Source organism: Oryx dammah, unplaced genomic scaffold (assembly GCF_014754425.2).
Source record: "Oryx dammah isolate SB20612 unplaced genomic scaffold, SCBI_Odam_1.1 HiC_scaffold_1, whole genome shotgun sequence".
Lineage (NCBI taxonomy): Eukaryota > Metazoa > Chordata > Mammalia > Artiodactyla > Bovidae > Oryx > Oryx dammah.
The window spans coordinates 41211014-41234065 of NW_024070185.1; the positions used below are offsets into that span (position 1 = coordinate 41211014).

At 44.8% G+C, this 23052-nt stretch overlaps 1 protein-coding gene and 1 long non-coding RNA gene across 5 annotated transcripts in view; one reads left to right on the plus strand and one right to left on the minus strand.

Annotated features, from left to right (window-relative positions):
• The window catches only part of VLDLR (very low density lipoprotein receptor), a 38543-nt gene extending 33680 nt beyond the window's left edge, over window positions 1-4863 (minus strand). The window contains exon 1 of one of the 2 annotated variants that reach the window (XM_040245454.1): window positions 1522-4863. In XM_040245454.1, coding sequence (XP_040101388.1) covers window positions 1522-1603 — 82 coding nt within the window. In that variant the 5' untranslated portion in view covers window positions 1604-4863. The remainder of the gene's footprint in view (window positions 1-1521) is intronic. The other variant, XM_040245540.1, reaches the window with a different exon arrangement.
• Window positions 1948-23052, plus strand: part of LOC120867297 — a 157423-nt gene continuing 136318 nt past the window's right edge. For all 3 annotated transcript variants that reach the window (XR_005721856.1, XR_005721863.1, XR_005721866.1), the window contains exon 1: window positions 1948-2019. This is a non-coding gene — a long non-coding RNA (uncharacterized LOC120867297). The remainder of the gene's footprint in view (window positions 2020-23052) is intronic.

A 23052-nucleotide genomic window follows, 5' to 3' on the forward strand; every position in this document is an offset into this window, starting at 1 on the left:
AACATTTCTCAAGCTGCTAAATTACCAGTCCGTGGAGTCACGTGACCAATCTAAACGTGATCGGGCTGCCAGCCAATCGCAGAGTGCAGAAAAGCCCGTCCCAGCTTCTCACGCTCGGGACAGTCAGAACCTAAGGGCAGGGGGGCATTTGGAGACTCAGCCTACCCACCCTCCTCCAACCCCCGCCCCAAGTACTGCTTGAGGGGCTGCTTGACCACACACTTTAAAGTTCGCTCTCACTTTAGGAGACTCGTGACTGCAGGCTGGCAGGCCTCCCCAGCCACCGGGCGACAGGAGCTAGGGACTCTGGAGTGGGTACTTAGGGCGCGGGCCGTTTTCCGTCCCGACGCCCCAGAGCTGGCGAGCCAGCCCGTTGGTGTCAGGCCGAGATCACTTCGGGGACCCGCCAGGATTTTCACCGAATCCTCTCAGAAGGGCTTGCTGTCGCCTGCCTGGGAAAGTTGCGCGGCCCCAAGTGGGAGCGTGGTTGAGGACAGGGCTCCAGGCCCAGTGAGGTAGACCCTGGGGACCCGAGAGCAGTACCCCCACCCCCTTCAAACCACAGTCGTACACCAGCTCTCCCAGCTCCCGCGCTACTCCCTCTGATCTATTGTTTAGAATGAGGACTAATTACAGTCACCAGATTAGGACTCGATTCCTCTCGAGGAAATCTCACCGGGAACGAGGCTCAGCAAACTAACCTGATTAAGTCTCCGTTTCACTCCCCTCCCCCGTTCAGCTCTCCTGGAGACCCAAGAGGTTTACGATCGCGGCCCGAAGAGTGGAAAGGGGAAGAGGGGAAAAATCTCTAGAGGGGAGTCCTATGTCAAGCCTCACTCGTCCTCTAACCCTCACTCCAGAGGCGGCCGGGTTGCCCGGGGAGTCGCAGTCCGGGTGCGCAAGCTGTGCACTTCTCGCCGCTCGCCGGAGACTCTCGGCCGCAGCCCACCGAACGTACGCCCCCTCACCGCCGCTGGGGACTCCAGCGCGGGTCGGCACCCGGCGCCCCGCATCCCCAGAGGCGCCCTCCCTCATCCGCCGCCCACTCCCAACCTCCCTGGAAGTCGGAGGACCGTTCCCGGGGCTGCAGAGCACGTCTCGGCCCACCCGGCCCTCTGCCTCCTTCCTAACACTCCGCCTGGCAGAGGAGATACAACCATTGTTCAATGGCTTAGAAGCCCACATCACCCATCCCCGGCCCAGCAGAGTGAAAAACGAGACAGAGCAGAGGCTTGAGCAGAAGGAGCGGAAGGGAATGAAGACTAGTTCGGGAAAGGCGTTAGGACACCCCAAACCCCACTGTCCGCCCCCCCACCCCGACCAGCCCGGCACCAAAGAGCCGCGGTGCTGACAGCTCAGAGGCGCCACCAGGGTGGGGAGGGAGAGAGAGGCGACAAGAGCGGAGAGGCGCCTCCTAGGAGGGGGTGGGGGGGAGGTGGGCAAAAGGAGACCCGCGCCTTGGGGCCCCCTGGCGCCCCGGCTGGGTCCCGGCAGCCCGCTGAGGGGCGCGTCCTCACTCACCGGCTCCGGTGGCGCCGCTCTCCCGGGGCGCCCAGCACAGCGCGAGCAGCAGCCAGAGCGCCCAGCGCGCGGACGTGCCCATGGTGCCCGCCTGGATGGTGCCGCCGCCGCCGCCGCCGCCCGCTCCGCACAACAAGTTACCAGCCCTTCGGAAAGGAGGAAGGAGGTGGGGGCAGGGAGGGAGGAGGGGAAGGGGGAGGAGGGGAAGGAGTTCGAAAGGGGGGGAAAGGGAGCAGGGAAGAAGAGGGCACCCCCTCCTCTACAACTTGCACGATCTCCGCCCCCCCTCACCAGCTAACCCACCCGCCTACCCACCTCCCCGGGCTGCAGCGGCAGTGCGAGCCGAGCCCGCGGGCAGAAAATAATGCAGGCGCTGCAGAAGAGCCGAGGGAAGAGGAGGGGAGAAAGGGGGAGGGGGTGGGGAGCCGAGAGCGGAGAAGACAGAAGAGAACGGAGAGGGTCGCGGAGAACCCACACTGGCGGCGGCTGGAGCGCGGGGTGAGGAGCGAGGAGGGGGCAGGAGGGGGAGTGGTCAGCGGGAGCGGGGGGCGGGCGCGGCGGCTTCAGCCCTCCTACCCCTCGACGCGCTCCTCTTATAACCTCCCGGCCGGCAGGTGCCTGCGCCGAGGGTGTGTGTGAGTTTGCGTGCGGGTGTGAGCGTAAGTGGCCGTGGCCGTGGCCGCCGCTGCCACCCGGACTGCTCCCGGGGCCCGGCTGCTCCGCGCGTCCGCCGGGAGCTCACGGGGGCCCGGGGCGGCCGCTGGTTGGCTCGCGCACCGCCCTCGCCTCCAATCCCCGGTGCCTGCCCTAATTTCCTGATCCAGGGAACCTGCCGCCGCAGCTGTGCGCTCCCTACAGTCGTTACTGTACCTTCCCGGCAGCCGCCAACAGTAAATGCAGCAGCAGCAGTTAGCACTGATGCAACTACTGAGGCTGTTGCACCGCCTTCTCACTAACGGGGCTTACAGTCCGGGGAAGGGGACTTGCAGCTTCCAGGGGCAACAAGCATCTCTCTATACCACCCTCTCCTGTTCCCCAAAGAGAGGCTGGTATTAGGAGGCTGGTAGGTAGCTTCTTCTTGGGTCTCCTCTCCATTTCAAAGTGATGAAGAGGAGTGGATCTAAACGTTTGGGTTACTCTGATGTGGGGTTGGGGCTGCTTGTCTCAGTTGAACGCTGAGATGCCATTTTTTGCTTGGAAAAAAAAAATTCAATGTGTCTTTAAGTGGGAGCGTGTGTGTAAGGAGAGTGCTTGTGGTTGTGGTTTGTCCTCTGTAATAGAGTGGGACTAAAATAACCCAGCCTGGGATGAGGAGGAGAGCTGCACGCCAGTACAGCTCTCCATTCTCCCATCAACGACTATAGTTAATTGCTAATTGCACAAATGATAGTTGGAGGGCCTGTAATTAAACGCTTAACCTTTTCTTGTTTGGGGGAGGGGAAACCCGTAGGTTTATTCCTCTTGATATAGTTTGCAACATTCAATTACAAGGCTTACGGAAAGAAAAAAGGAAGCAAAGGCAAGACTTCTGTAAAGGATTGAATCCTGTTTTGTGTCTGGCAATACTGGCTTTTTTTGTGTACTTTGGTTTTCTTACTCAGTTTCCCCTGCTTGTCCCTATCTAACCAGACCGGGAGGACACACGGAGCTATTTCACCTTCTTAAATAAAGGGTATGTATACATACATATATGTGTGAGTGTGTGTGTGTGTGTACATGTATACATACATACATATATATATATATTCAAATTTATTTGGGGCTGTGCTGGGTCGTCTTTGCTGCACAGTGGTTTCTTCTCTAGTTGTGGTCATGTGCTTCTCGTTGCGCTGCCTTCTGTTGTGGAGCACAGACTCTACGGCACACAGGCGTCAGTAGTTGTGGCACACCAGTTTAGTTGTCCCCCACCCCGCCCTGCCCCGACCAAGTGGAATCTTCCCAGACCAGGGATTCAACTGGTGTCTTCTGCATTGGCAGGTGGATTCTTTACCTCTGGACCACCAGGAAAGCCCTGAGTTTATATACATTTTAAAAAGTTTTGATCTCCAGTGACTCAAACTCTGCCCATTTCAATAGGACCAGCTCTGACTATTCTATTGATGATATGAGAAGTAGAGGGGTCCTGCCTAGCTGCAATCCTCTTGTCTTGGTGTTCCAGGGCATTTGTCAAGGTTAACATTAGATGAGATGTTTATTAGAAACTTACTGTATCCTGGAGATGGAGAGGAAAATTCCAGGTCAGAGTACACTTTGCTGGGACTAGAGGATACCCAGATTGTGACTGGTCAGCATGAAGGGGTTTAACTCTATGTATTAGAAGAGACTTACACACAGTTCATTTTGAACTCTATTTTGCTCACCCTTGGTTATACATTTGATACAAACTGCAGCAGCCACACTTGTGTTGCCTGTGAAATTGAGCTGAACTCTGCTTTATGCCATTAGTAGTAAAGATGCATGCAAGGCATTAAGGGATGATGGTAAAAGAGGCGTGTGGCAATTTCAATGATCTCAGGGTTCTGAAAGACCATGTGATAGTGAGCTATGTCACTGACAGGAGAGAAAAGGTGGTAGAGGGGATGCATGGAAGAAATATGAAAAGGTACGTTAACATAGTTATGCAGCTTTTAATATTTTATTAATACTCAGAGCTAAATATATATACTATAAGATGAACACTTTTATGGTATAATAAGATTTACCTTTGACAAACACATTATACTTTCTATATCTCCAAAGGATATAAACAAACTGTTGGTGAACTTAGCTGCAGCTCTATGTGCAATCCTGCAGCTCTCTTGTTGAATCCAAAGGAAGCATAACTTTCACTGGCTGTGTCACTTCAGCAAATCTCAGTACCTCTCTGTGCCTGCCTTCTGACCTACAAACAGAACACAAAACCAGCTCACATAAAGTCAGAGTGCTCTGTGGCCTCAAGGGCCAGCTCTCTGCAAAGTGCTAATTACTGGAAGGAAGAGTGAATTTGATGAACATAGAAAGTAACCAATGAATTTATCATGAGTGGAGACAGGTAGAGTTGAGCTAGATAGGCTCAAGGAGGTTAATGCTGCTGGATTCAGAGCCTTCAGGCAAATGCTCAGGCAACCCCATTCCCACAATCCACCACATTCATTCATTTGTTGAAGCAACAAATGTTGAAGCAACACACACTGAGCATCCCTGGGTAGCAGGTACTGTGCTAGGCAGTGGGTATGCAGAGATGCTTCTTGGGTGAAGCTCGGGATATGGTGGGGAGGCAAAGAAACTGCCATGCTTGTAATACCCTATGCATAGCACATGCTTAGGCTTCAAGGTGTTGTAAGGTTAAAAGGAAAGAGTAGCTAGTATGACTGGCATAGAAGGGAATCAGAAAAGGCTTTCCAGAGCACTTGTTTCTGAGCTGAGATCATATTTTTACCAAACAATTCCAGTTCTCTTTACTGCTGGTCACATGATAGGACTGCACTTTCTGGCTCCCATAGAGTTAGGTGGGGCTGAAAGACCAATTTTGGCCAGTTATTTGGGAGCAGAAGTTTTAAGACTCCACTTCTGGCCTGGAGCATTTGATGGGACTTGCATGAGACCTTCTCTTTTGATCTGCATGCTGGCCAGAAGTGCTCAAGAAGTGGCTGCTCTGTGAGCCTGGTCTCTGAATGACTAGAATGACGAGTTCTCTGCTGTCTGCATGTCTCTGCCATGGTCATATAGAGTAGAGGTCAGTAGATGGCCAGGGACCTGTTTTTGGATGACCTTTGAATAAGGATGGTTTTTATATTTTAAAAAAGAGTTATACAAAAAAATGTAGAAGAAAATGCAACAGAGATTGTTAAATATTTACCATCTGAGTCTTTTGAGAAAAAACTGGCTACCTCCTGACACTGAGTGAGAAGTAAACCTTTGTTGTCTTTATTTAGTGAGCTTTTCTTACCTCAGCATGACCTCTTGTTAGCTTGAGTGATACTCTGGGTGAAGGAAGACCCTGGTGCATGGAGGGAACAAAGGCAAAGAACATGAGTGCTGAAGGAAATTCAGGGGCTTCTGAATAGTTCCATGTTGGGGTTCCAGTCGGCTAACAGAGGGAAGTAAGGCTAAGGAAGAGAGGCAAAGACTGGATTATGAAAATGTGTATGTAATGCCAACACTTTTTTTTTTGTATTAAAAGTATCTTTTATTTTTAAAAATGTGTTTGTGTAGGCTGTACCGGGTCTTAGTTGTGGTGTGTGGAATCTTTAGTATGTGGCATGTAGGATCTAGTTCCCTGACCAGGGATTGAACCCTGATCTCTACATTGGGAGCACAGAGTCTTAACCACTGGACCACCAGGGTAGTTCCCCCAAAATCTTTTTTTTTCTTTCAGTTAAAGTGTAGTTGATTTTGGAGAAGGAAATGGCAGCCCAATCCAGTATTCTTGCCTAGGAAATCCTATGGACAGAGGAGTGTGGTGGGCTACAGTCCGTGGGGTCACAAAGAGTTGGACACAACTGAGTGACTGAGCATCCACACATAGGTGATTTGTAACGCTGCTTTAGCTTTAGGTGTGCAGCAAAGTGATTCAGTTATACATGAGAATACATGGATATTCTTCTTCAGATTCTTTGCCATTATAAGTTGTTATAAGATATTAATTAAATATAGTTCTCTGTGCTGTATTGTAGGTCCTTGCACATCTATTTTTTTATATAGCAGTGCATAGCTATTCATTCCACACTCCTGATTTATTTATGCCCTGCCCAACCCCTTTCACGCCAATATTTTTGACTTGACTCTGTAGGCCATGGTGAGGACTTGCGATGGATTTTTTTTCCCCCATTAAAAAAAATTTTTTTTAAGTTATACAATTTACTGTGGAGCAATTATAAACTGCAGAGAAAAACTACTTTTAAAATATACTTTCAGTACCCAGAGATACTGTTAACATGTCTATTTCTTTTCTTTTAAGAACATTTTTAGTTATATCCTCAGGTCACAAGATTGTATTGACATTATTATAACTGGTTCAGTTATGCCTGTTTTTACTTGTTGATTTTACTTTTGCAAAACCAAAGACCAGTATTCATGAGCCCAGTACTGCCTCCAAGAAATAGAATATTGACAGTAACAGACCTCTATCCAGGCATGTCCCCATCTCATAAGCCTTCTCCCTGGAGGGAAACCACTACCGTGATAGATTGTGATGAGATTCTGGGCATTCATTGTGTTTTAGAAAGTTCACTCTGGTGTGAAGTGGTCTGTTGAGTGACTCCTTTGGGAAACAGTGTAGAATAAGACTAGAGGAAGAACAGTTAGAGGTCCTGGTAGTAAGGGAAGACACTGAGAAAAGACAAGAAGCTATTACTTGCAGTCAGAAATACTTGCATAATTCTTTCATGCGATTCCCACCCCCCTGCCCCCAGTTCTCTGAATGTAGCTTTTAGAACAGTATTTTCCAGCCGTGATCAATCCATAAGAATCCCTGGCAATGTGTGTTAAATGTGTGGATTATTAGGCCCCTCTCTTGGAGACCCTGACTCCATAGATCCAGCGTGGAGCCCAAGAAGCTGTAGGTGTAACCTTTGCTCCAGGCGACTCAGGATCAGCAATGATTAAGAAACCTTCCTAGAGAGTGTCTTCTTCAATGCAAGTCTTAACTGCCAAGCAGTTTTACCTCTCTCATACCTGCATGTATAGATTTGACCAATTTTCCCATGGAGGGTGAGTTAGGGCCCACAGGCAATGGGAAGGTTAGTGTTGGGTTTTTCTTTTACTTCAAACACTGGAAACTAATAAATACAGGAGTCATCTTCAAGCCCTCTTGCTAGACTGAAGCCCTGATTACTGTTTTCTACTTCATAGCCTCACCATAGGAAGTAAGAAGAGAAATGAACTGTCCCTTGTGGAGCATTCTCCTTCTAAAGTATTCTGATGGTAACTTTGCAGACCTCCACCTCACCATTTTCCAACTGTGTGGAGGCCAGTGAATTAAATGGGACTCATCCCTCTTTAGGCTTCCAGGTAGGATCTGCTGGTTTTAAACCCGTGGCTTATAAATTTTAGCTTTCATGAGAGTCACCTGGAGGACTGGTTAAAACATGAATTGCTAGGCTCCATCCCAGAATTTGTGATTCAGCCTGTCTGGGGTAGAGCCAGAGCATTAGCCTTTCTAACAAGTTCCCTAGTACTATGGCACTGGTCAGAACCATCACTCTAAATCCATCAGCATAACTGCCCTCTTCAGCTGCTGCTAAGTCACTTCAGTTGTGTCCAACTCTGTGCGACCCCATAGACGGCAGCCCACCAGGCTCCCCCGTCCCTGGGATTCTCCAGGCAAGAACACTGGAGTGGGTTGCCATTGCCTTCTCAGCCCTCTTCAGCTACTGTTATCCATTCAAGGGCCTCAGGGAGTCATCCTCTAGCCTTCTGGCCACTCTGATTGGATGCTTCAGCCCTAAGCACATTACTCTAGGCAATCCAGTTATAATGAAGCTTAGGATTTTTGCTTGATTAGAGAGGCACTCTTTTTTTTTCCTTTTCACCAACTTATTTTCTTAAACCTTTCCCCAATATTGTTATTTCTGTTATTTTTAAGTTTTATTTTATATTACAACATAGTTTATTATCAATGTTGTGTTAGTTTCAGGTATATAGCAAAGTGATTTAGTTATTCATGTACATGTATCTATTCTCTTTCAAATTCTTTTCCCATTTAGGTTATTACAGAATATTAAGCAGAGTTCCTTGTGCTGTGCAGTAGGTTCTTGTTGGTTATCTATTCTAAATATAGCAATGTGTACATGTCAATCCTAAACTCCCAATCTATCCATTCCCCTCACCCTTCCCTCTAGTAACCACAAGTTCATTCTCTAAGTCTGTGAGTCTGTTTCTGTCTTGTAAATAAGTTCATTTGTATCATTTTTTAAAGATTCTCTGTGTAAGTGATATCATATTATATTTGTCTTTTTCTGTCTACTTATTTCACTTAGTACGATAATCTCTAGGTCTGTCCCTGTTGCTGCAAATGGAAGTATTTCATTTTTAATGGCTGGGTAATATTCCATTGGATATACATGTTCCATGTTTTCTTCATCCATTTATTTGTTGATGCACATTTAAGTTGCTTCCATGTCTCAGCTATTGTAAATACTGCTGTAATGAACACTAGGGTGCATGTAATCTTTTTCAGATATATGCCCAGGAAGTAGGATTGCAGGGTCATACAGTAGCTCTGCTGCTGCTGCTGCTAAGTCGCTTCAGTCGTGTCCAAGTCTGTGTGACCTCGTAGATGGCAGCCCACCAGGCTCCTCTGTCCCTGGGATTCTCCAGGCAAGAATAAAGGAGTGGGTTACCATTTCCTTCTCATGGTAGCTCTATTGTTAGTTTTTTAAGGATCCTCTACACTGTTCCATATTGGGTGTACCAATTTACATTCCCACCAACAGTGTAGGATGGTTCCCTTTTCTCCACACACTCTCCAGTACTTACTGTTTGTAGAGTTTTTGATGATGGTCATTCTATTGGTGTGCAGAGATATTTCACTGTAGTTTTGATTTGCACTTGTCTGATAATTAGTGATATTGAGAATCTTTTCATGTGCCTCTTGGCCACCTATGTGTCTTCTTTGGAGAAATGTGTTTGTAGGCCTTCTGCACATTTTTTAATTGGGTTATTTGGTTTTTTTTGACACAGCCACATGAACTGTTTGTAAATTTAGGGTACTAATCCCTTGTTGATTGCATCTTTGCAAATATTTTCTCCCATTCTGTGGGTTGTCTTTTCATTTTTTTTTTATGGTTTCCTTTGCTGTACCAAAGCTTCTGTGTGTAATTAAGTCCCACTGGTTTATTTTTGTTTCTATTTCCATTACTCTAGAAATGGCTCAAAAAAATGTTGCTATGATTTATGTCAGAGTGTCCTGCCTATGTTTTCCTCTAGGAGTTTTATAGTATTCGATCTAACATTAATGTCTTTAACCCATTTTGAGTTTATTTTTGTGTATGGTGTTAAAGAATTTTTAATCTCATTTTTTACATGTAGCTTTCTAGTTTTTCCAGCACCATTTATTGAAGAGACTGTCTTTTCTCCATTGTTGTATAGTTTTGCCTCATTGTTGTAGATAAATTGACCATAGGTGTGTGGGTTTATTTCTGGGCTTTCTATCCTATTCCATTGATCTATATTTCTGTTTTTGTGTCAGTACCTTACTGTTTTGATAACTGTAACTTTGTAGTATAGTCTGAAGTCAGTGAACCTGATTCCTCCACCTCCATTTTTCTTTCTTAAGACTGCTTTGGATATTTGGGCTCTTTTCTGTTTTTCATACAAATTTTAAGATTTTTTTCTTTTTTTTTGTTCTAGATCTGCAAAAATGCCATTGGTAACTTGATAGGGGTTGCATTTAATCTGTAGATTGCGTTGGGTAGTATAGTCATTTTGACATTATTGACTCTTTCAGTTAAGAACATGGTGTATCTTTCCATCTGTTTTTGTCATCTTCGATTTCTTTCATAACCATCTTATTGTTTTCAGAGTACTGATCTTTTGCTTCCTTAGGTAGGTTTATTCCTAGACATTTTATTCTTTTTGATGCAACAGTAAATGGGGTTTTTCCTTAATTTTTCTTTCTGATACCTAATTTTTAGTGTATAGAAATGCGACAGAGTTCTGTGTGTTAATTTTGTATTCTGCAGCTTTACCAAATTCATTGATGAACTTCAGTAGGTTTCTAGAAGCATCTTTAAGATTTTGATGTGAGAGTTGGACCATAAAGAAGGCTGAGTGCCAAAGAACTGATGCTTTAAAATTGTGGAGCTGAAGATGATGTTTGAGAGTCCCTTGGACTGCAAGGAGATCAAACCAGTCAATCCTAAAGGAAATTAACCCTGAGTACTCTTTGGAAGGATTGATGCTAAAACTGAAGCTCCAATACTTTGGCCATCTGATGCAAACAGCTGACTCATTGGAAAAGACCTTGATGCTGGGAAAGACTGAAGGCAAAAGGAGAAGGGGGCAGCAGAGGATGAGATAGTTAGATGGCATCACTGACTCAGTGGACATGAATTTGAGCTACTCTGGAAGACAGCAAAGGCCAGGGAGGCCTGGCATGCTCAATCCATGGCATTGCCAAAAGTTGGTCATGATTTGGCAACTAAACAACAACAGCAGCAATATATAGTATCATGTCATCTGCAAACAGTGACAGTTTTACTTCTTTTCCAATTTGGATAACTTTTATATTTTTTCTTCTCTGATTGCTGAGGCTGGGGCTTCCAAAACTATGTTGAATAAAAGTGGCAAGAGTGGACATCCTTGTCTTGTTCTTGATCTTAGAGGAAATGCTTTCAACTTTTCACCATTGACTATGATGTTAGCTGTAGGTTTGTTATGTATTGTCTTTGTTAAGGTACGGTAAGGTGTATGTTAAGGCATGTTTCCTCTATCGAAAGGCACTCTCTTATAAGCAATGGACATTAAACCAGAACTTCTGTAGCCATTGTGCCACTGTGAAGAAGCCAGTTTGAAGAACAACTGACTCATGGAGAAGAGGAAGCTGAGAGCATCAGGGGAACAGCACCCAAGCTGGAGCTGGAGCCCAGGTGTGATTCTCTTGAAAGCTTTCGTTCTGTAGGGCTTTCACTTACCTTAGCCCATAAATTCCTTTTGTTGCCTAAGCCAGTTTGGATTGAGTTTTGTGTTGTTAACAAGTAACTAGTTGATAGAGGTGCCTTCTTGAAGGAAGTAGCATGCATATGATGTACATACTGGGCAAAACTATGCCTGTGGACATATTTCCAGTGGAAATAACATGTTCATCTCTCTTGATGGGTTTTGGGAGAGGAATGCAGGTGTCAGTAAGGACTAATCTTAAACAACTGCTCTCTTGGACATCCTGACCAAGTCACCTCCCACCCCACCTCAGCCTGAAATAAAGCACTCGATGTCAGTTAATCACAAATGACTCTTTATTGAGGGTTACAATCTCATAAGAACCTTTTTTTTTTTTTTACATTCCAAAGTCAAAGACTTTTGCAGATAGTTTTTGAAGAATTTTTGAAAGTAAAAATGTGGCCAAATGTGGTAAAAACAGTTATGGTTTGAGAGAAACTCCAAAATGGATTGAGTATGATGATAGGCCAGTGGTTCTCACTTGGGAATAGTTTTGCCCCCGGTGAACATTTTTAAGTTGTTCTGCCTCAAGGAGAGGTACTACTGTAGTGGTTTATGGGGCTGAGCCCAGGGCTGCTGCTGCTCACCCTACAGTGCACAGGACAGCCCTCACAACAAAGAATTATCTGATCCAAGATGTCAATGGTGCCACAGTTGAGACATCCTGGGCTAGACGTAGGTACAGTCTGGTGATTCTGAAATGTATGAGATTATTTTTTGCCTCAAACAGGGTAGGGGAACATTATTTGGAACTTGGATGACCCACAAAAAACATGTTCTCTCTTTGAACAACAAAAACAAAACTGGGTTTTGACCAGTTGATAGCGACAGTGAATGCAGGATCAGAGGGCACTGTGTAGATTTACAGACCTAGGAAAAAAGCAAACAACAGTAGAGTGCATTCAAATTGAGATAGATAGTTCAGGCCATCCGCATTCTGGCAGTGTTGTGAGCTCATAGCTTCCTCCTTATAAGGAAAGTTAGGACCAACCTAGACAGCATATTAAGAAGCAGAGACATTACTTTGTCAACAAAGGTCCATCTAGTCAAGGCTGCGGTTTTTCCAGTGGTCATGTATGGATGTGAGAGTTGGACTATAAAGAAAGCTGAGCACCAAAGAATCGATGCTTTTGAACTGTGGTGTTGGAGAAGACTCTTGAGAGTCCCTTGGACTGCAAGGAGATCCAGCTAGTCCATCCTAAAGGAGATTGGTCCTGGGTATTCATTGGAAGGGCTGATGTTGAAGCTGAAGCTCCAATATTTTGGCCACCTGATGCAAAGAGCTGACTCATTTGAAAAGACCCTGATGCTGGGAAAGATTGAGGGCAGGAGGAGAAGGGGATGACAGAGGATAAGATGGTTGGATGGCATCACCGACTCAATGGACATGGGTTTGGGTGGACTCTGGAAGTTGATGATGGACAGGGAGGCCTGGCGTGCTGTGATTCATGGGGTCGCAAAGAGTTGGACATGACTGAGCAACTGAACTGAACTGAACTGAGGTGCGCTTTACTTTGAAAAGTTTTTATTTTGCTTGGGTTTTCATTTCAGGAATGATATACTTGACCATTTCTTCAGTGATAATTAATTCCTGTGATCTTGGTCCCAGATTTGATTGTTTTTATTTGTCATCAGTGCGATTTACAAGAGGTTTTAGAATGTATGGTTGTAGTTTAACACTCTTACAGTTGGAGTGTTTTGGAAAACAGGCACTATGTGGTCCCTACTGTGCTAGTTAAGTAGAGATGCTTATTAGAACATAAGAATTTTAACCTGCAAGTTACAACTAATCAGTGAGTTGTAAAGTATGTACCGTTTCACCATGATTAATTCCATTTTCAAACTTTTAGGGGTTTTGTGGAAGTGGATAGTTGATATATCTGATGTTTTTTACTTGGCTATGTGCGTAGTTTAAATTTGTATTATATTGCTGCTTGCATTTCTTGAAGGACTGAGTTTCTAAATGGGTATGCAACCTGGCTCTTTGAGAAGGTTTTGTCCCAGTGTCTCTAAATCGTTTTAGAAAGATGTTTGTGAGGAGTTTGAATGCTGACGGCTGCATCTGGAGTATGGAGGGAATCCTTGGTTTTCAAGCCCACTTTTAGGGTTCTGTGGTGGTTTGGAGGAGGTACAAGTAATTCTGGACTCTTGAAGGATGAGGTGGCTTAAGGTGGGAGTAGATACCAGAGGGGTAGCCAGGCACAATTGAAGAAGGTATTTGTGTATCATTTGAATTTGTATCCCATAAGCAGTTAGGGATACTAACCCAAACCATTTAGGGCTTTGGATTAAGAAATGATTAGATCAGATATTTGCCTTCAGAAATATGATTATTTGAGATGGTGACCATGTCTGTATAGTATCTAGAGATCACCTATGTGGTCCCTGTAAGCCTTTGCGCATTGAATGGGTGCAGGGAGCCAGTGTAGGTTAACAGTCATGAGAGAAGATGCTGGAGCCAGTCCTCCTGGATTCAAATCCCGGCTCAGGCACTTACTAGCTGTGAAATTTTGGGTAAGTCATTTAACCTCTCTCTGTGCCCCAGTTTTTTTCACCTGAAAAATGGGGATAACAAGTACACTCATAAGAATTCAGTGCACTCATACAAGTAAAACAGAAATGTGCCTGGCATATAATAAATGCTCAGGAATTATTAGCCATCATTGTTAATAGTAATAACATTTATTGCTGTTGTTATCAGTAGCTCCTGTGTAAAAGAGAGCAAAGGGATTAAGGGTGCAGGCCCAGGATTGGGACATTGGAAGGCAGTGGTTCTGGACCCTGTCTGCACACTAAAAATCCCCTGGAGAACTTTTAAGAATATCAACCCTGGAGTTCTACTTGAGATCAATTCAACAACAGTGTCTGGAAACAGGGCCTGGGCGTGAGCATTTTTAAAGCTTCCCAAGTGATTTGCATTCTAATTATAACTCACTTGGTGTCCTGCCCATGGGAGACAGAGGGAAAGCTGGGTGGGGAAGTCTGAGGGGAATGCACTGCGAGGGAGACAGGGATGTCCTGGTGGCTGCTGCAGAGGAAACGCAAGCAAATCCCCTGCCAGCACTCCAGAACAGCCTCCCTGTCCTCATGCTGTGTGTGCTGCCCCTGGCCTGGCCTCCCACGTTCAGCCAGATTTGTCCGCTGTAAGAGAGCCAAGGACTATGGAGGTCAGAAGCACTGTGCAGCCAGACTGCTAGGACCCCAGCTGGCATCTACCTATCAGTGATGGATTATGGATTATCTCCAGCCTTGTGCCTTTACGCATCAGCCTCCCAACAAGGACTTGCTGAGCACCTTCTGGAGCCCAGTTTGCATGCCAGGTGACTGGAGGGCAGCAACCAGATAGTGATGTGGCTGCCACTGGGGAGTGAGTTGCTATTGTGTTGTTTGCCTTTTCTACAGGAGCCAAAATTCAGGCTTGTTAAGTGGTAATTGACAGTCCTTTCTTCTAAGGAAGTTTCTCTTGGGTTTGCTGCCAATAGGAAGTGTATTATTCCTCTGAGCACTACAGCATTCATTTATTGAGTGCCCACTCAATTATGAGGCACGACAGAGTTTGCCATCTAAGAGAGGAAAGACCACTTAATGATTCCTAGAGTCAGAAGTCTGGAATAAATGAATAGACAGATCAAAGAGTTAAGGGGAATCCATTGTAATTGGGCAGGCACTTTAAGCAAGAGCTGGGTCTTCCATGAAATCTTAAAGGAGCCTTTGAATAAGTTGTGTGGCAGAGAAGGTATCTTTTTGAATATTAAGCTACAGTGATTTCAACTGACCATCTCATAGGATAAAATGTGAGGGTCGTGGTTGTTTTGCTAAACCATGGTGGGAACACACACAAGCTCTAGTAGAAACTGGAATTCCATTTTGAGATCTTAAGCATTATTTCCCCCACCCCAAGAGAAATGGAATTCTCTCAGGAAGTATGTTTACCATAATCATTTTCTGGGGGCTGATTGTTTTACTGGATGGACAGTTCTTACTTGTGAGGGGAACAGAAAATCTTTACCCTTTGGGAGAGGTTTCCTTCTAGAGTTGAAGAAAAGTTCATGGTTACTGATCCAAACTGAAGGACGAGTAATGGTTAATGACCCAAATCAGACCTTGTTCCTGGGATTTGTTTTGGGAAGAAGAAAACGGAAGGCCGCTTGGAAGCACAGATCAGCGGTCTGCTGGGGATGAAGTTGGGAAGGATACCAGCACTGGATGAGGGAGCTTGGGAAATGAGACCTGACTAAGAGCTCTGTTGACTCTAATACTTCCCTTTCATCATTTTTTTCTTCTGCTTTTTTGCTACACAGGTGGCATGTGGTATCTTGGTTCCCTGACCAGGGGTCAAACCCATGCGCCCTGCAGGGGAAACACTGAGTCAACTGCTGGACCTCCAGGGAAGTCCTTGCCTTTCACCTTCTTAACCATAACATCCCGATGTCACCCATATCCTTCTTTGCAATAAAAACTTATTCCTTTCCTGATATAAATACTAAACAAAAATTACTGTGTAAACAGTTGCCATGTTTGTGAAATGAAATTGAAATGTAGGAACAGGTGTTTTAATCAGGTTCTTTCGGTGAAGTCCAGAAAGGTATCTGTGAATAAGTGACAGAAAGGTCGATGAGTCATTGTTGAGGTTTCTGTCTTGAGTTTCCTTCACTCCCCTATTCTGTTAGTCAGAGATTCCCACAAAGAACAAAGAGATGAGGGGAGAAAGGGCAGGCTGACTGAGCATAAAGACTGTGCAAAACACTCCATAGAAAATCACGAACTCCTGGAAGATCTTCTCTTCCTTTTATAGTGATTCCATAGCACTTGCCTGGCTAGTGGAACAGTTTTCTGAACATGAGACAATAACAAATAATGATGGTTATGTCTTACATAGCATGAGAAGAGTGTCTTGAAATTGTGCACTGTCTTTCTCCTGAGAAGTTTCAAAGTACTCTACAAATACAACATCCGTTCTCCCTGGGAGGAGACTGTGGACAGACTTTCAGGAGAATAACCTCTCTGCATCAGTTTGGACAGAGCTCAAGCAGAGCTCAGTGTCCTGACTCAGCTTAAGCAAGTGTCCCAGCCTGGTTGAGTTCTAAATCTCACACAGAGAAAGATTGGTATTAATACTAAACATGGCCAGTTGAAGTCTACCTTGTGGTCCCTTGGTGAGCTCTGTGTCTCATGCTTTAAGAAGGCACACTGTAAGTTTTTCCTGTTTCTTATTCTTTTTTTTTTGCAAGTCAGTCAGTACAGTTGCTGAGTTGTGTCTGACTCTTTACGACCGCATGGACTGGAGCACTCCAGGCCTCCCTGTCCATCACCAACCCCCAGAGTTTACTCAAACTCATGTCTATTGAGTCAGTGATGCCATCCAACCATCTCATCCTCTGTCGTCCCCTTCTCTTCCCATCTTCAGTCTTTCCCAGCGTCAGGGTCTTTTCCAATGAGTCAGCTCTTCACATCAGGTGACCAAAGTATTAGAGTTTCAGCTTCAGCATCAGTCCTTCCAATGAATATTCATGACTGATCTCCTTTAGGATGGACTGGTTGGATTTCCTCGCAGTCCAAGGGACTTTCAGGAGTCTTCCCCAACACCACAGTTCAAAAGCATCAATTCTTTGGTGCTCAGCTTTCTTTATAATCCAAATCTCACATCCATACATGACCACTGGTAAAACCACAGCCTTGACTAGATGGACCTTTGTTGGCAAAGTAATGTTTCTGCTTCACTTCAGTTGTGTCTGACTCTATGCGACCCCATAGATGGCAGCCCACCAGGCTCCCCTGTCCTTGGGATTCTCCAGGCAAGAATACTGGAGTGGGTTGCCATTTCCTTCTCCAATGCATGAAAGTGAAAAGTGAAAGCGAAGTCACTCAGTCGTGTCCAGCTCTTAGCGACCCCATGGACTACAACCTACCAGACTCTTCTGTCCATGGGATTTTCCAGGCAAGAGTACTGGAGTGGGGTGCCATTGCTTTCTCCAATATGCTGTCTAGGTTGGTCATAACTTTTCTTCCAAGGAGCAAGCATCTTTTAATTTCATGGCTGCAGTCACCATCTGCAGTGATTTTGGAGCCCCCCAAAATAAAATCTGTCACTGTTTCTATTGTTTCCCCATCTATTTGCCATGAAGTGATGGGACCAGATGTCATGATCTTCGTTTTCTAAATGCTGAATTTTAAGCCAACTTTTTCACTCTCCTCTTTCACATCAAGAGGCCCTTTAGTTTTTCTTCGCTTTCTGCCATAAAGGTGGTGTCATCTGCATAGCTGAGGTTATTGATATTTCTCCTGGTAATCTTGATTCCAGCTTGTGCTTCCTCCAGCCCAGCGTTTCTCATGATGTACTCTGCATATAAATTAAATAAGCAGGGTGATGATATACAGCCTTGACGTACTCCTTTTCCTATTTGGAACCAATCTGTTGTTCCATGTCCAGTTCCAACTGTTGCTTCCTGAAATACATACAGATTTCTCAAGAGGCAGGTCAAGTGGTCTGGTATTCTCATCTCTTGAAGAATTTTCCACAGTTTGTTGTGATCCACGTAAAGGCTTTGGCATAGTCAATAAACCAGAAGTAGATGTTTTTGTGGAGCTCTCTTGCTTTTTCCATGATCCAGCAGATGTTGGCAATTTGATCTCTGGTTCCTTTGCCTTCTCTAAATCCAACTTGAACATCTGGAAGTTCACGGTTCACGTATTGCTGAAGCCTGGCTTGGAGAATTTTGAGCATTACTTTACTAGCGTGTGAGATGAGTGCAACTGTACAGTAGTTTGAGCATTCTTTGGCATTGCCTTTCTGTGGGATTGGAATGAAAACTGACCTTTTCCAGTCCTGTGGCCACTGCTGAGTTTTCCAAATTTCCTGGCGTATTGAGTGCAGCACTTTCACAGCATCATCTTTCAGGATTTGAAATAGCTCAACTGGAATTCCATCACCTCCACTAGCTTTGTTCATAGTGATGCTTCCTAAGGCCCACTTGACTTCACATTCCAGGATTTCTGGCTCTAGGTGAGCAATCACACCATCATGATTATCTGGATCATGAAGATCTTTTTTGTACAGTTCTTCTGTGTATTCTTGCCACCTCTTCTTAATATCTTCTGCTTCTGTTAGGTCCATACCATTTCTGTCCTTTATTGTGCCCATCTTTGCATGAAATGTTCCCTAGGTATCTCTAATTTTCTTGAAGAGATCTCTAGTCTTTCCCATTCTATTGTTTTCCTCTATTTCTTTGCACTGATCACTGAGGAAGGCTTTCTTATCTCTCCTTGCTATTCTTTGGAACTCCGCATTCAAAAGAGTACATCTTTTGTTTTCTCCTTTGCCTTTAGCTTCTCTTCTTTTCACAGCTATTTGTAAGTCTTCCTCAGACAACCATTTTGCCTTTCTGCATTTCTTTTTCTTGGGGATGGTCTTGATCTCTGCCCCTTGTACAATGTCACGAACCTCCATCCATAGTTCTTCAGGCACTCTGTGAGATCTAATCCCTTGAATCTATTTGTATGTTCCACTGTATAATTTTAAAGGATTTGATTTAGGTCATACTTGAATGATCTAGTGGTTTTCCCTCCTTTGTTCATTTTAAGTCTGAATTTGGCAATTAGGAATTCATGATCTGAGCCACAGTCAGCTCCCAGTCTTGTTTTTGCTGACTGTATAGAGCTTCTCCATCTTTGGGTGCAAAGAATATAATCAATCTGATTTTGGACATCAGCATCTGGTGATGTCCAAGTGTAGAGTCTTCTCTTGTGTTGTTGGAAGAGGGTGTTTGCTATGACCAGTGTGTTCTCTTGGCAAAACTCTATTAATCTTTGCCCTGCTTCATTCTGTACTCCAAGGCCAAATTTGCCTGTTACTCCAGGTATTTTTACATTCCAGTCCCCTATAATGAAAAGGATATCTTTTTTGGGTGTTACTTCTAGAAGATCTCGTAGGTCTTCATAGAATCATTCAACTTCAGCTTCTTCAGTGTTACTGGTCAGGGCATAGACTTGTATTACTGTGATATTGAATGGTTTGCCTTGGAAATGAACAGAGATCATTCTGTCATTTTTGAGACTGCATCCAAGTACTGCATTTTGTACTCTTTTGTTGACTATGATGGCTACTCCATTTCTTCTAAGGGATTCTTGCCCACAGTAATAGATATAATGGTCATCTGAGTTAAAATAACCCATTCCAGTCCATCTTAGTTCGCTGATTCATAAAATGTCAATGTTTACTTTTGCCATCTCCTGTTTGACCACTTTCAATTTTCCTTGATTTGTGGACCTAACATTCTAGGTTCCTATGCAATATTGCTCTTTACAGCATTGGACTTTACTTCCATCACTAGTCACATCTATAATTGGGTGTTGTTTTTGCCTTGGCTCTTTCTCGTCATTCTTTCTGGAGTTATTTCACCACTGATCTCCAGAAGCATATTGGGCACCTACAGACCTGGGCTTCCCTGGTGGCTCAGATGGTAAAGCATCTGCCTGCAATGTGGGAGACCCGGGTTCAATTCCTGGGTTGGGAAGATCCCATGGAGAAGGAAATGGCAATCCACTCCAGCACTCTTGCCTGGAAAATCCCATGGACAGAGGAGCCTGACAGGCTACAGTCTATGGGGTCGCAAAGAGTCGGACACGACTGAGCGACTTCACTTCACAGACCTGGGGAGTTCATCTTTCAGTGTCCTATCTTTTTGCCTTTGTATACTGTTCATGGGGTTCTCTAGGCAAGAATACTGAAGTGGGTTTGCCATTCCTGTCTCCAGTGGACCACATTTTTTCAGAACTCTCCACCACGATCTGTCTGTCTTGGGTGGCCCTACATGGCCTGGCTCTTAGTTCCCCTGAGTTAGATAAGGCTGTGGTCCATGTGATCAAATAGGTTAGTTTTCTGTGATTGTGGTTTTCAGTCTGTCTGCCCTCTGTTGGAGAAGGATAAGAGGCTTATGGAAACTTCCTGATGGGAGAGAGTGACTGAGGGGGAAACTGGGTCTTGTACTGATGGGTGGAGCCATACTCAATAAATCTTTAGTTCAATTTTCTGTCAAGGGTGGGCTGTGTTCCCTCCCTGTTATTTACCTGGGGCCAAACTATGGTGATTTTCCAGTAGTCATGTATGGTTGTGAGAGTTGGACTGTGAGGAAAGCTGAGCGCCAAAGAATTGATGCTTTTGAACTGTGGTGTTGGAGAAGACTCTTGAGAGTCCCTTGGACTCCAAGGAGATCCAACCAATCCATTCTAAAGGAGATCAGTCCTAGGTGTTCTTTGGAAGGAGTGATGCTAAAGCTGAAACTCCAGTACTTTGGCCACCTCATGCAAAGAGTTGACTCATTGGAAAAGACTCTGATGCTGGGAGGGATTGGGGGCAGGAGGAGAGGGAACGACAGAGGATGAGATGGCTGGGTGGCATCACCAACTCAATGGACGTGAGTCTGAGTGAACTCCGGGAGTTGGTGATGGACAGGGAAGCCTGGCGTGCTGCGACTCATGGGGTCGCAAAGAGTCAGACACGACTGAGCGACTGAACTGAAACTATGGTGGAGGTGATGAAAATAACGGCGACCTCCTTCAAAAGGTCCCATGCAGGGACTGCCTCACTCAGTGCCCCTAACCCTACAGCAAGCCACCACTGACCCATGCCTTTCTCAGAGACTCCTGGACACTCATGGGCAAGTCTGGGTGAGTCTCTTGTGGGGTCACTGCTCCTTTCTCCTGGGTCCTGATGCACACAGGGTTCTGTTTGTGCCCTCCAAAGTCTGTTCCCCAGTCCTGTGTAAGTTCTGGGGGCTCTGTGGTGGGGTCAGTGGCCACCTCCTCCAAGAGGGCTTATGCCACGCCCAGGTCTGCTGCCCCCAGAGCCGCTGCCCCCAGGGCAGTCCCCTGCTGACCTGGACCTCCCCAGGAGATACTCAAACACAGTTCTGTCTCAGTCTTTGTGGGGCCCCTGGGTCCTGGTGCACACAAGGTTTGTCTCAGCCCTATGAGCATCTCTGGCAGGTACGGGGTTTGATTCTAAATGTGATTTCACCCCTCCTACCATCCTACCCCAGGAGAAGCCCTTGGATGTGGGGTATCTCCTCAAAGTCACTCTAACACCATGCAGCCACCACTTCAGCACCTACGGTCTTGCTGGGGCTTCTCTGCCCTTGGATGTGGGGTATCTCCTCACAGTCACTCCAGCACTGCACAGCTGCTGCTCCAGCACCTACCATCTTGCTGGGGCTTTTTCCAAGTGGCCATGCTTAAATCTGGCTTCCATCCATTTTGGGGGAGCAAGGCAAAAGTAAAATGATAGAACAAAGCAAGAGACACCAAGAAAAATTTGTGTTATCATGGCAACACCAAATTGTCTCACCTCAGCAAAACCTGGAGTCTTAGAGATTCCTTGGAGAGAGAAATGGAAACATACTTCCCTCTGTTATTCTGATTAGGATCTATAGCAAAGGGTGGTCATTAGAAATTCCATTAACTTGAAGGAAAAAAACCAAACACAGTTGTTACTATTTTTCTTTCTGTCTTTACAAGGGAAATTTAATCCAATAAATTTACTAATTCTTGTTTTCTTCATTCCACTTCTCAGTCCCTGCCCTGCCTTCTGCCTGGCTCTCTTAAGAAACTTGGAAGGTCCTGCGTATGGCAGAAAATTCACAGGATAGAAAGAGGAATGGAAAGGTGCCTTGTAGATCTAATGTTTCCTCAAATCAAGGTCCACTTCAGGGGAAGATTCAGTGGAAGAATTACTAGAAATGTTGCAGCAAGGATTATTTAGAAACTGAAGGTGAAAACAGGAACTGTTTATCAGTAGGTCAAATTCTCTTCCCATTTCCTTTGACTCTGATATGAATTGGCTTCAGTTTGTCTTTTTCCACTGACAGTTGTGATACCTTGTCAGATAAAGTAGCTATTACATTAGAATCTTTATTTTCTTAATCACTGAAATATCTCTGGAAGGAAAAGGTGCTGGCCATTTAAATCATTCTATAAATACCTGTCCTATATCTAGACCTGGCAGTGTACTTAGGTTTACAATCACAGCAGCAAACTCTGTGCCTTTTTGTGTGGTTATCAAGATTTTTGGTGGGCTGTGTTTCTCTTTCCAAATACCTCCTTGTTAATTAAAAAAAAAAAAAAGGAAAACAACTTCCTGGAGGTATTGTGGAAGTGTTTGATTGATTGAATTGGACTGAGTAAGAGACTGTGAAGGTTTGTGGCATGACCCTTGAACAACTCAGGGGTTCAGGGTGCCAATGCTCCAACCCTGTACAGTCAAAAATCTGCATATAACTATTGATTCCATGAAAACTTGGCTACTAATAGCCTGCTGTTGAGTGGAAGACTTACTGATAACTTAAATAGTCAAGTAGCACATACTTTGCATGTTAAGTGTATTATATACTTATTCACAAAATAAAGTAAATCAGGAAAAAGAAAATGTTATTAAGGAAACTGTAAGGGAGAGAAAATACATTTACAGCACTATACTGTTTTTATCCATACTGTATATTTATATTGTCTATTTATAAGATGAATGGTCTATTCATAACCTATGTCAATACTGTCTTATATGATAGAAAACACTGTAGATGTTATACATATTATTAACACTATCGTGACCCCATGGACTGTAGAGTTCATGGAATTCTCCAGGCCAGAATACTGAAATGGGTGACCTTTCCCTTCTCCACGGGATCTTCCCAACCCAGGGATTGAACCCAGGTCTCCTGCATCACAGGCAAATTCTTTACCAGTTAAGCCACAAGGGAAGCCCAAGAATACTGAAGTGGGTAGCCTATTCCTTCTTCAGTGGATCTTCCGGGGTCTCCTATATTGCAGGCAGATTCTTTACCAACTGAGCTATCAGGGAAATGCCTTTCATATGATTGGAAACATTGTAGATGGTATATG